Source organism: Alligator mississippiensis, chromosome 4 (assembly GCF_030867095.1).
Source record: "Alligator mississippiensis isolate rAllMis1 chromosome 4, rAllMis1, whole genome shotgun sequence".
Taxonomy (NCBI): Eukaryota; Metazoa; Chordata; order Crocodylia; family Alligatoridae; genus Alligator; species Alligator mississippiensis.
The window spans coordinates 53,373,741-53,387,438 of NC_081827.1; the positions used below are offsets into that span (position 1 = coordinate 53,373,741).

A 13,698-nucleotide genomic window follows, 5' to 3' on the forward strand; every position below is an offset into this window, starting at 1 on the left:
TGCTACAGATATAGAGTCATAGAGAAGTTGAACTGGAAAGGACCTCCCAAGGTCATCTAGTCCAACCCCTGCATGAGGCAGGATCATCCGTATCCAAACCATTCCATACAAACCATAATCTGAACTCTGCATAAGACTACCTTCAACCCTGACACAACCTAGACCTAACACCCTAACCTGTCACAGGTAAAGCATGGGAACCATGACATCCAATGTCCTGCTTCTATAAAATGTTATCAATATATGCTCAGGAGGTATAGTTGTGGTAGAGGGCCATACCCGCTACTACAGAGGAAGGCAAAAAAAATCTCATACCAATATGATGACCATACCAGTCTGACCATGGGGTAAAATTTCTTCCTGACTGCAAACATGATGATTGATCTGACCCTGAGTAGACGGGGAAGACTCTCCAGCCAGGAACCTCTGTCTTCGATCCCAGCAGAAGCATTGGTACATCCCAGTCAAAGTCCCCCCAGCCCTGACTGTAGCCAATACCCAAATGCCTATGGGAAGGCTTAAAAATGCCCTGATACATATAATAGAAAGGGTGTGGGGAGGCAACCAGCAAATATGATACATGCCCATGGCTGAAGAAAACCTTTATTGTTTTAAGACGGGGCTTTATCGTTTCTGGAAAGAGTCCTTCCAGCCTTTGTTTTTATTAGTGGAGCAATTATGGTGTCAGATGGAAATGTCAAGTTAGCCAGACTGTGGTACAACATGTTACTAGATAGTTCCCTTCTGTGATGATAAAATCTGAATTTTGGTATTTGGAATGGAATAGTCAAATGTTAACATCTGAAGGTACTGCCTTTCTTCCAGCTGTAATCTTGTATGTCTTTTTGGCAGGCGATATGCTTGACCTTCTCAAATGGCGAACCCATCCAGACAAAATAGCAGGTTGCCTCTCAAAATTAAAAGAAATCGATGGTTCAGAAATAGTGAAGGTACATATTATTGTCTTCTTATTTCCTTTGGAATAAGTTAATGTGACAGAATAAATTCCTTACCGTTTACACACAAATTTATTTGATAACAAACTTTATCTTTTGATTCTCCTTTCACTCATAGTTTCTTCAAGACACACTGGACACTTTATTCGGGATTTTAGATGAAAATTCTCAAAAATATGGGTCTAAAGTATTTGATTGTTTGGTAAGTTTTTCTTCATGGCTTTGTATAATCATTGTTACTGAAAAGGTACTTGTTAATATTGAAATAAGACTTCTAGAAATAAGGAAGGGCATTAACATTTTCCTTACTTTTTTCTGATTAGGTTCACATAATAAATTTGCTGCAGGACAGCAAATTTCATCATTTTAAGCCAGTAATGGATACTTACATTGAAAGTCATTTTGCAGGTGCACTTGCGTACAGGTAGGGTCTGAGCTTTCTTGCCTATTCTGAATATTGACAATAATTGGTACCAAGCACAATCAGTCTTAAAGATGAAGTAAACTTAATATAGGAAGAAATGATATCCAATACATATCTAAATCTCCAAAATTAAGTCCAGTTAAAGAATATCTCAAATCATTTTAAATTATGAAAGAAACAGCTTCTTTGCCTTACAATTTTAAAATATCTTCTATTTTTGCAACAAATAAAATAGATGGAGCATAGGCATGAGCATTAGATTTGAACATTGATCAAAAAAAATGCCATGCTTCTGTATTTGAGCATCCTTCCACCTCTCTGTTCCAAGCTAGATCTCAAGATTAGAGCTTGTTGAAATATTTTTTAGGTTTTTTAGGTTTTAATACGAGTGGAATAAGTCATAGGGCATAAATGTAAACATGTGTAAACCTTCTCAGGATCAGTGCCTAAGAAGAATTCTAGGCATCTAGAATACAAATATCTGCATTTATCTGAGACATTACTGTATATGAAGTTTCAGATTGTTAAAAGGACTTGTTTATATCTAATGTGAAAGGAAATAATCTCAACAACCTAGTACCCCTAACACTCTGGCAATCTACTGCTGCTATATTGACTTTGTGTGTTGTACTACATACTAAATAATGAATATCACTTATTCTTCTACTGTGTGTATTCATTACTTACCATATAAGTATTGATTAGGTCCAACAGTGTCTAATGAGATCACAATTCAAAATCAAAAGACTGCAAAGAGAGTCAGAGCTGGCAGAGACTGCCTTTAGTGATTTGCTTTTATGGTTTAAATCAGGGGTGCTCAGTCCCTGGCCTGTGGTCCAAATCTGGCCCACAGAGATCCCCACAGGTTGGAAAATTTGGTGGTAGGGGATATGTTGAAGCTCTATTTTTCCAGATCCAAACCCCACTCTGCCCCTGCTTCCCCAGGTCACTGCTGCACAGTAAGATGGGGCCGTGTACACCTCCCACATGAAGAGATAGGGCTGGCTGCTACCTGTTCCCCACCACCTTGCATGTCCAGATCGAAGCTAGACTGTTCCCCGCCCCCCTGTGCAGTCAGATCAAGCCCACTGGCTGGATCTGGCCCATGGATGGACCTGGCACTTCCCATCCAGCAAAAAGGTCAGGCACTACTAGTTTAAAAGAACAACTTGATCAAAAAAGCTGGTTTAGTGGCAGAGCTATGTGCAAGTGAAAGCTTGGGCCTATAATTATTACTATAATGCTTTTACAGTTGAGTACATTCCTGGAAGAACCTTTGGGTTGCAAAAACTTAGAGACTTTTTCTCTGCTTGTTTTTCAGAAGTTACTTGTTTATATTTTTAACCTGCTAAATTTTTATTAACTCTTTCCCTACTTTTGCACTGTAATAATTTTCCTTTTCATACCCTAGAGATCTTATAAAAGTACTGAAATGGCATATTGATCGAGTAACAGAAATAGAGCTACAGGAGCATATCCAGGAAGTGTTAAAGGTAATAGAAGTTGCCAGATATAATAATATACCTGAATGGTGCATTAGCATAGCAACACTGATTTAAAACACTGAGGTGTGAACACATGGTGAAATGACCCTGTGTATTCAGTACATTTACATATCTCTGAGGCAGCTAATCATTTTATTCATGTTTCTGGAAACTTTTCACTCTGAAAAGTTGATCCAAGTTCATGAGCTGAGCAGAACATGGGACTTCTCACAGCTTATGGGATTTCTCACAGCCTGGGCCACCCAGCTGTTTGGGCCAGATTTTGCCCATGGAACTAATAACCACCACTGCTATAGTCCCTGTGGCAGTGGTATTAATCCCTGATGACTTCAATTACTCGTCCCTGACAATTAAAATTGGTAGCAGGGAAAAAGTGTGGGAGGGAGGGCAGGGGAAAAAGGGGCAGCAGCGTTAACTCCCTTAGTTTCAGAATTGTTCGGAAACAGTGACTCTGGCAGCTCTGGGGATTAACACTGTCGCCATCACAATGCATGGTAGTCCAGTCCACAAGATTCATCCTACAGTGCCAAACGCATTTCACACACTTGGTATATTTGTCAAATCTTTGCATCCTAAGATAAACATATTTTGTTGAAGATTCTACCTCCCCCTTTGGTTAGGTTAAGAAGAGAGAATTTTGGTGTAAATGGGAGAACACATATTATTTGAGTCCTGGTCCCTCCTCCCAGCTCTCACTAAGTAAATACTTCCTTGCATAGAACAGGTGAAGGAGTAACGCTTTTAAGAATGTTCTCATTAAAGTAATGTTGGCGGATCACTGGGGAAGAAGAGACATGTTGACAAAATTAAATGTCAGGCCATGTTTATCAACAAATGTTATAAATATATTAATTTTATTTTGTTTAATTTTAAAGATTATGACTTTGGTCTAATACAGGATCTTTCATTTCTGGCATTTATAGGCACAGGAATATATTTTTAAATATATAGTTCAGTCTCGGAGACTATATTCTCTTGCTACTGGTGGACAAAATGAGGAAGAATTCCGGTGCTGTATTCAGGAACTCCTTCTGTCAATTCGATTCTTCCTTTCCCAAGAGAGCAAGGGAGCAAGTGCTTTATCTCAATTACAAGTAAGTTTTGCAAGCTTGCTTGCTTTGGTTATTTCCATTTCCCATGTTTGGAAATACATACATGAATTTCTGTTTATTTTGCCTAATGGCAAATTCATGTTTTCTGCATGGCATATTGATTGTTTGTTTCTGCTAATACTTTGCTGGGTTATGACTTATGATTAGAGCCCTGAGAAAATCACGGATTTCTTATAGAAAATTTGCAACATGTGCATGGGTAAAGTATCATTTTTCACGGAATATTCATGGAACTACCATTGATCTGGGCAAATGCGTCCCAGTAGTTCCATGAATAGTCCGTGAAAAATGATATGCTACCCACTCATGTGCCACGTGAGTTGCAGGCACCAAGCGGTGGAGGAAAATATTATTTGGGGAGGCTGAGGCTGAGCCCTGTGTGACCCCCACCCCTCCCTCCTGTGGAGCTGTTGCAGGGCAATGGCGCTGTAGCTTTAAGCGGCAGCAGAGGAGTGGCTACACGCCAAGCACAGCCAGATGCTACAGGATGGCAGCGCATGGTGCTGCTGCTGTCTCCAGCTGCTGCAAAAAGTTTTGGGGGAATAAGCCCAGTTAGCCCTGGCCTTACATCGCCTATGGTAGGCACACACTCCACCCAACAGTCTCCAAGTCCTGGCCCCCAAGCCCCCTTCCCTCCCTGCTCCCTATACACTTGCCTTCATCTGGCCATGGCCCCAGCAGCTGCTTGCAGACTGGAACGCTGTGAAAGCCGATTTCCCTTTGAAACCTGGAACACTGCCAGCCTGCAAAGGGAAACCTGTGCTTTCATGCGTTTTTCTGGCACCGGCTCGCAACTCTTAAAAATCGTGGTGTGGAGCTAACTTCATAGTATCCATGCAGTCTGCGAAACTGCGATTTAGTCAAGGCCCTACTTTTCATTCCACCAACCTCTGAATCATAGAATCGGAATCATGTAGGGTTTTAGGTTGCTGACAAACATGAAAAAAACAAAACAGCGCTTTAGCAGAACAGGAAGTATATTAGTTTGACCTGGCTCCCCAGCGTCTGTATAGATTGGGCACTTCAGCAGGGCTTTTTGGCACTTGTATCTAAAGCTGACTCAATCAGTTACTAGATAAAAGTGCCAAAAAGACCTGCTGAAGTGCGCAGTCTATACCGATGTTGGGCGAGCCAGGTCAAACTAACAAGATGCCTCTTCTGGGCATGCGCTGTGCTCAGAAGCGGGGTAGGCTGAGCTTAAAGCAAAGCACTGTTTTGTTTTCACATCTGCAAGCAGCCTTAATGTCCTGCCCCACGGTAAATGAAAACTAACCCCTGATAGTGTGCATTGGAGGTAGCTCTCATTTACCATGAGGTACAAGTGTGCACACTGGTGATTACTAGGGAGAGGTGACAAGCTATTAATCCCCCTACCCCTGTTTTCCTTGTGGTAATTGGTCTATGTGCCAAATGCCCTTAACTAGACTGTTGGTTTTGCATTAGAAAGGGACTGACTACATTGTGTTAATCGTGATTCCAGTGGCTATAATTAATCATAATCAAGGATCCTGGTTTTCTCTGTTAAAAAATCCAAAGTTCTCTGATTAAAAACTCCAAAACCCTTTTTTCCTGTGATTAAAATGAAACACCACTATATATATATATAGAGAGAGAGAGAGAGGTATTGCTGGGGAAAATCCACCTTTTTCTCCTTTAAAGAAGAAAAGCTACATTTTTTCTGCAGCAAACAGAAAACCCATATCCCCGACCATAATTGCCAAACAGAAATTGAATGGTATGTCCATGCCTGTGGTCAGTGTTCAACTTTCTAGGCACTTTGGAATCCAATGTTTTGAACCAAAAATGTTTAAACAATGTAGAATCTTGCCAGACTGAATATTGTGGTACTTCAGGTAGTTTCTTCATTTCCACTGGGGCTATTAAAATTGATCAACACTAATAGCAGAGGCCAGAACATACAGGGGACAATACTATACATTCAACGTGCAACCCTCACTTGCGGAAGAAAACAGGAAGAAAACTGCAAGGGATATTTATATTAGGTATTAGGAAAAACTTTCTTATTAGGAGAGTAGTAAAACACTGGAACAGGTAATAAAACACTAGTCAGCTAGACAAAGTCTTGTCTGGGATGATATAGTTGGGGATAGTCTTGCTTTGAGCAAGGGGTTGGATGACCAGTTCATTCCTTTGAGTTATATAGCTGTTTGGGGGGGGGTGTTCAAAGAAAAGACTAAATTAATGGGAAAATGGTAGGGATATAATTAGGGCAGCTTTTCCATCAGAGCAACTTTAAATGAAATATTTTGGGACAAAATCATGTAAATGAGCATCTAGACAATCCTGTCCTATTTCCAGGTAGCACCGTTAACACTCTCGCATTGTACATAGTAGCCATTGCTGAAAGGGAGGAAGCATGGCTGAGATAAGTGACTTTTCCCAATGGAGTAGTTTTGGAAAAGTGTGAAGAAAGACAGAGGTTCCAACAACATTTTTTATAACCTAACTTACTTCATTATTTAGTGTTTCTTGCTTGCTTTTCAAATTCTTTTCTTTCTTAAAAGACTTCCAACCCTATTTTGGGATTCAGAATTTAACCAACAGCCCCAATCCTGTCTCCAGGCAATATAACCTCTTTAAATATTTGAAACATATGGGAGGGAGAGATTCTGTTATTTGTCTATGTAGGTAAAAAAAAGTATATCCTGGCACTTAACAGTTTGTTCTGTCATTGTGAATCATCTCTTTTCGCTAATGGATTGTGTGGTTAAATAGCCGCATTCAAAATAGTGATTTATGCTCACATGAGAGAAATAAAAATATTTCATGGACTAAATCAGAGCTATCCAACTTCTGAACAACCAGGAGCACCACGCCATGTATTCCCCTGGCCCTCCTCTCCCCCATTTGGACATCATTGGTATGTGGGTCTTGGGGTCCCTGTTTAGGAAACAAAAGCTGGTAAGAGGGAGAGGAAGCCCAGAGACCCTGGTGGCAGGAACAGTGGGAGGACACTGCTGGTCAAGTGTTAATCCCTTGCAGGCTGCATGGACTAAGTCCATGTTAAAAAGAAATTCATGTCAGAGCTCTAAGGTCATGAGAACCGTGAAAATATTTGGAAGAATCTAAATAATGACCTCAAATCCATATCACAGTTTATGACTTGGAATCAAAATATCACAAAAGCAGGTGTGTTCTGTGATGGCTGAATATGAGATGCTGTTGACACTGGTCAGTCTGTAAATGTTGACCTTGTCAACCTAGTATCACTGTATGTGACTGATACTTTTTCCCTTCCTCTTTAGACTGTATTTCTCAGCTCATTCCCAGCTGTATACTCAGAATTGCTGAAGCTCTTTGATGTGCGAGAAGTGGCAAATTTGGTGCGTGATACTTTAGGCAGCTTGCCAACAATCATGCATGGGGATGAATCTCTTCAAGCTGTTAAACTTCAGTGCATTGGAAAAACAGTGGAGAGTCAACTGTACACTAACCCAGGTAAGGTGATAACCTCCTGGGTTGCCTGCAGTTAGAAAAATAGAAATTGCCTCTCCCCTGCAGGTCAGCAGATGCATGGGCAAAGAATGCCTTTCATAGCCTTGTGTTAACAGGTTCCAAAGCATTGTCCTGTACAGACTGTTCACTAAAGTCTTCTATTTTACAGTAGTATGATCAGTATGAGTCCAGCTATAAAAAATAAAAATAAAAAAACAAACAAACAAAAAACCAGACATCTTATTATACTGTACCACGAAACCCCAGTAGCAAAAAAAAAGGTGAGAAAAAAAGCAGTGCGTACAACAGGAATGTGTGCCAACAGACACAGAGGCTTGGTCCTTCAGGGTGACACTCTGGCTGCTGACAACTCCTTTAGTTGCTCCTCAGCTCTTCCAGCATGCCAGGAGCAGGGAAAGGGCAGTTTGCCCCACACCACAGTGCACACCACAGTGGGGGTGTGTGCTGCTACTATTTTTGCCACTGCAGGTGCATGCCCCTGCAAGTGGGGATATACCCAGTGTGTCTTTTTGCGAGAATTTTTTTTATTTGAATGGGAGGTCTAGGTTCTGGTCCTTATCAGGACCTTTGATTCTCTCTTGCCTTATACCAGTGTTATGCTATTGTGACTCCATTGACTTCAGTGGAATAACAGCATAATAAAATGGTAGTGACAACCTATATCAATGGTGCCAGAGTAGCCATATAATGGAGAAATTAAAAGGGTTCACAGAAAGAGCAAACTTAGCAATGTAAGCATGGTTGTATGTACAGACTACACAGCAGTTTTGCCATTTGCTATAGAGAAGAAGAAATGTCAGTATGTAAGTGATCAGTTCCTGTAGTCTGCCCCTCCAGCAATCCCATGTCATCTTCATATTACCTCATTACCTGAAGTTGCTAGCAATGTAACAAATACAGATCTGGCTACTGGGGATGAGGAGCACATCAGGAGTATTACCAAAGTGTTGCTATGCTTTGGCATGTCAGAAAGCCTCACCCAACATATGTGCAAATCCTTTCCAGCCCAAGAGGGAGAGGCCAGGGAAGAGTGAGAGTAGATGGCTGAGCTGTCTACATATAGATTTATGGGTCTACGGACATCAATTTAGAGCAACCTTAGGTCTCCACTTCCCAAATTGCTTCAGGATCAAACACTACAAATGAGCTCCTTCCTCCCATTACTGTGTGCAGAGTAGCCACCTGAGAAGCCCGCTGAATGTAATTCAGAGGAAATTAATAGCGGTTTAATGAGGGCATTCTTAGAATTTTATATCTGTTCTGGTTGCAAGGCACAGTTCATGACGTGATTGAAAAAAAAGACATTAGTGACACTATATTTGAGCAAAAGAAAGTTGTTATGTGATACCACTTAAATCATCTCCCCTTAGAACAGTGACAAGGAAGCACTGCTGAGCTCCAAAGGAACTTATAATTGCTTTATTCTAAGCATAGGAGAAAGATTAGCTGTTTTAGTTCTCTAAACTTCTAGGGTAAATGACATGGGAACAGCATAATTCCAGTCACTAATAAGTGGAAGATGTGACAAAAGTCCCAAGGAGGTGTTTGCTTCAGACCTCTCAGGGTCTTTGAGTACTCCCTGAAGCCATCCCAGCTATGACTTTCAATGTCGGGGGAAACCCAACCCCCCACCAGCTGCTACCCTGTTTTCTTGGCTGATCTATCCATTGTCATACTTATTTCTCTTCCCTGGATGCTTCCAGCACATCATCTTCAACCCCACCTTGCTGAATTATCAACAAGTCTGTTCAGTTTTCTGTTGATGCTGGAGATTCATCTTCCTCATCCTGCAGATAGGCAGCTCTGGGACCTAGCAGGGACTCCATTAACCTTTCTCCGTCTACAGTCTAGTCAGGGAAACTGAGGAACACATTATTACAACATGAGCACATTTAAAACAGAGATATTACAATAGAACCTGTAGTCTGTCACAGAAGGGTCTCCTGAAGTTCAGCTCTTTAGCCTCTTTAAATCCTAATGTTTCATTCTTAAAAAACCATGTCCATGTTCCCTCAGCCCATTTCTAGAAAGAGGCCTTCTTTAAGTCTCTGTAGGGGGAAAAAAAATCACAGTAAATTACTTAAGAAAAATTGATCCATAGAGTTTAAACCATTGTGCCTCAAGGCAAAACTGAGGCTTACTGTGATCTAAAATGTAATTCAACTATGCCTTTCAGAGACCGAGGATAAGCATTTTAAACAGCTGTGTTAGTTAATGCTATTAAAAGCAGATAGATATGATAAACACAGGAAATGATTGAGAGGCTGCAAAAACAGTATTATTCAGGCTTTCAAGACAAAGGGCACTTTTATATGTGGATAAACCATCTCTCTTATCTAACGTTTGATTAACTGCTAAGCAAATTTGGCTGGAATGATCTAGTTGGGGCTGATCCTGCTTTGAGCACAGGGTTTGACTAGATGACCTCCCGTAGGCCCTTCCAACCCTAACTTTTCTGATTCTAAATCTGTGTAGCACTGACGATTTTTCTGGAGTGGTACACAGCTGTTCCAGTATTTTGTTCTTTATGCAGCTGTACTAATTACTTGCAACTCGCAGGGCAGCTCAGGTGCCAATTGGTCCTTCTCCTGCAGCATCTTGCTCTAGAGATCTTCTCCCTGCTGCCTGCAGGGCCAAACTGTCCACTTGATCTCAGGCACTGGTCTTATAAGCCTTTACAAGTCCCACCCCTTCCTGTCAGGTGACTCGTAGGCCTGACAGCCTCAACGGTACTTTATGGCTGCTCCCCTGTAGCAGTGCCCTTGCTGCCCAAGCAGGGCTCTGCCCTACTGTCCTATTGTTGGGCCGCCAGCCCTGCCATAGTGGTCCCTGCTGCTTAATCCTCTTCAGCCCATAATGAGTAATCTTCCCTCACCTGGGGACCTCCCTGCAGCTGCTTCTCTCTTAAAGTAACAGGAGTCCCTGCCACCACATTTTTGGACCCATGGGGAGCTCCATGGGCTGGATGACCCCACGTGCTGGATTGCACCGGCACATAGGGCTGCTCTGTGGACAGATCCAGCAGAAGTAGTTAATATGCATATAAAGAAGTCAGACACTTAGAATCCATTTTGGGACTTCTGGGCAGCTTTAGCCTATCACTCATACTATAGCTAACAGTTAAAGAGCTTTTAAGACAAAAACAACTCTAATTCCCATGGAAAGTTAATGGGTATTAGAGCCTTATCTGCACTTCGATTTTGTAAACTTTTTCTCTCCAGCACTGTATTGTGCTATACTGGAATCTCATAGTGAGGCTTCCTGTGGTGTTTTTCTCTTATGAGAGACTGGGAATTTTTGATTGGTTTGTGACCTTGTTCCCAGGCATGTACTGTTTGGGAACTCTCTGATTGGAAACTTTTCAGGCAACAGGCTGGATTGACCGAGTTTGGGGTTAGAGGTAGGCAGGCACATGGCAGGCAGGCTCTAAGACCAGACCCAGTTGCCACTATCACAATTGACAGGGGAGAGTGTCCTCAGCCAGTGTGCATCCTCACAGCAGCAGGGGAAAGTGACTGCTGCTGACTCCCACACCGTTGTGGGAAAGAGCGCTGGCTGCAGACACCCTCTCTGTGATGCCACAGGGAAAAGTGGTAACAGCAGCAGGTGTGTCCTAGTTCAACTAACTATGCTGGGCAACAGTAAACTCAAACATAGAGCACAACCTGCATTGACAACAAGCTGGGTCAATCTGGCTGTGGGCCATAGGTTGCTGTTCCCTGCTCTGGGTATATGCATCTCTTTCAGCCCTTACAGAATGAACCTGGAGCATGCCTATGCTGTAAACTTACAGTGGGTATGGACAGGTGGCACTCTCCCACTAGAAACAGAGCATACAGTTTCTCCTTCAGCAAGCATGTTGCTTCTAGGAGAAAGATCTTTCTCTTTGCAGCAAGGAAGATCTCTCCTGTAAGAGACTTTCTCCTATTGCCTATAGCCTGCCTTGTCCTTCCCAGGCCTGAGAGATGTCCAGTGCAGGAAGCAGGAGCTTCTGAACTCCTTCTGGTCCCAGGAGGATTGGAGTAGTGGAGAAAGTTTCCCTGTGCCTCCCCCAGACTGAAGTTACCTCTGTTTAGGGAACACTGACCTGAGGTTACTCCGATCCCAGACCAGGAAGAGTAGAGAGCAGGAAAAGCTTCCCTGTGCATCACCTGAAGTGAGGAATCAGCAGCTGCTCCATTGTCCAGCTTCCCACGCCTTCCCCAGGCTGGAGTGACCCTGGGGAGTGGGAGGAGGTGAGCAGCCACTGTTCCTCCCCTTTACTAGTCTGTGGTAATGCCCAACAGTGAGCACACTAGTAGGAGGGCAGAGGGGGCAGTTGCAGGCTGCAATGCCTGTATGCTCCCTCTCTCTCTAAGATTTCTAGCACTGCAAATTTCCCAGATATTTTCACCTGTAGAAATGAACACCTGTCCATGGTATGTCAGGCAGCAGAACCTTAAAACATGCCTGCACTGCTCCACATAGACTACCTGAACTGAGTGGGTTCAAGTGACTTGGTGGACAGGCTTATTAGCCTTGTTGATTGCTGGTGCTAACTAGCTTGATTAATGCTGTGTAAGCCTGGACTTCTTGATTCTGGTTCAGGAGGTCATCCACAATATGCTCTATGTTTGAGTTTACTGTTGCCCAGCACGGTTAGTTTATTGAACTATAGACATGCCCTTGATAGATAAGTTCAGAGGTCAGCTATTCCATACCACTACCAATAATTCTGCCTTTGTGAGTGCAGCCATGCCTGTAGTTTAGCTCTCATGTCATCATCTTGTACACATGCAGCTTTTACATGTAACTGAAATAAATGAACAGTTTCCTTTCTGCTTAAGGCAGGAAGACAGGTCAGTGAGGACAGAAGACCCAAATGAAAAAGGTAAGGCCAAAGGCCAAAAGATGCTCTCAGTAAGGAAACTGTACCTTGAAGCTGCTTTGAGCTTGTTTCTGCAGACCTTCTTGCCCTGGTAAGATGCACAGAGTTCATTTTGATATTAAATATATGGAATATGTGCTGAGAAACATTTATCCATCTTAAATGCATCCTCTAAAAGGGATCAATGTTTTTATTTTTTGCAAAAGCATCTGACCAGGCAGAAAAAGCTTTTTCACATTTTTTTCCAATGATGCATCTCATTCTTCTGCATCACAGCTAATAGTTCTTTTAAAGTGAAAACAGTGCTTCATGGGAGGTATGAAATGGACAGCTCTGGAAATTAAAATGCACTGCTTAGACAGAAATGTTTTCATGTTTATTTGTTTTCAAAATTCCACTGGGAGCTATTTTTCATGCTGTTCAGCAGTCCTCCCTTCCTACCCCACCCATGCAGTCCTCCTAGCCTAACAAATACAAAATTGCCTGTGTGGAAATGAGACTTCTTCAGATCACGAGTAGGAATGACTTCTTTCATTTTCATTGCCACAGCAGAGAAAAATACAAAATAAAAACAAATGAAGAAATAATGAAAACACCTCAGTTTTTAAAATTTTTCCAGGCCTACATTGTAATTGGGAGCATAGGAATGATAGTTCTTTGTTTAAAATGTACCATTAAGTTGAAAGCCTTTTTGATATTTAACAGTTCTTTTACAACCCCCAGTTTTGGCCACCTCTGCAATAAAGAGTCTTTGAAATAAATGATGGTTGAAACACTGTCTTTCCATAATAAACCTCTGAGAGAAACTAAAAAAAAAATCACATGCTAATGATGCAGACATGTTAATGATCCCTATTGACTAGAGTGCAAGAGGGAAAGTTTTGCTTTTGGGCTGAATATTTAATGCATGTAGCGTGCAACAGAAAAGCACAGAGATGTCTCAAGTATCCTATCTTTAAATGATGCCAACCATTGATGCCAGCCATAGACCTGAAAAGAGTAATGTCATGAAAATTTAATTTCCCTAGTTCTGTACAATATTTGTAAAGGCAAGTATTAGCATTTTTAAAAATCAGCTAATTTGGCTTCCTGTATGTGGAGAAAATTAGGACAGTGACTGATGGTTAAGGCTTCTAATTATTGTACTATTACTTGTACTCATTAATTTTACTGTATTCAGTGGCTGACATTGTACCTGACAGTTGTTGTTGGGGGGGGGGGGGGGGGGTAAAATCTGTAAGCAAGTGATTTATGCTGCATTTTCTAACCTTTCAGAACAAAGCTTTTTAGTGATCCCTTTAGATCTCAGGCCCCTACCACACATTACACTTAAGATGTGATAAACCAGTTAATCACG

The 13,698-nt window shown here is 41.9% G+C and overlaps 1 protein-coding gene across 1 annotated transcript in view; it reads left to right on the forward strand.

The window, feature by feature from the left end:
• The window catches only part of DOCK4 (dedicator of cytokinesis 4), a 405,154-nt gene that overhangs the window by 284,638 nt on the left and 106,818 nt on the right, over positions 1-13,698 (forward strand). The window contains exons 18-23 of the mRNA XM_019492471.2: positions 853-950; positions 1,075-1,158; positions 1,280-1,380; positions 2,792-2,873; positions 3,809-3,979; positions 7,264-7,456. Of these exons, the coding sequence (XP_019348016.1) occupies positions 853-950; positions 1,075-1,158; positions 1,280-1,380; positions 2,792-2,873; positions 3,809-3,979; positions 7,264-7,456 (729 nt within the window). The remainder of the gene's footprint in view (positions 1-852; positions 951-1,074; positions 1,159-1,279; positions 1,381-2,791; positions 2,874-3,808; positions 3,980-7,263; positions 7,457-13,698) is intronic.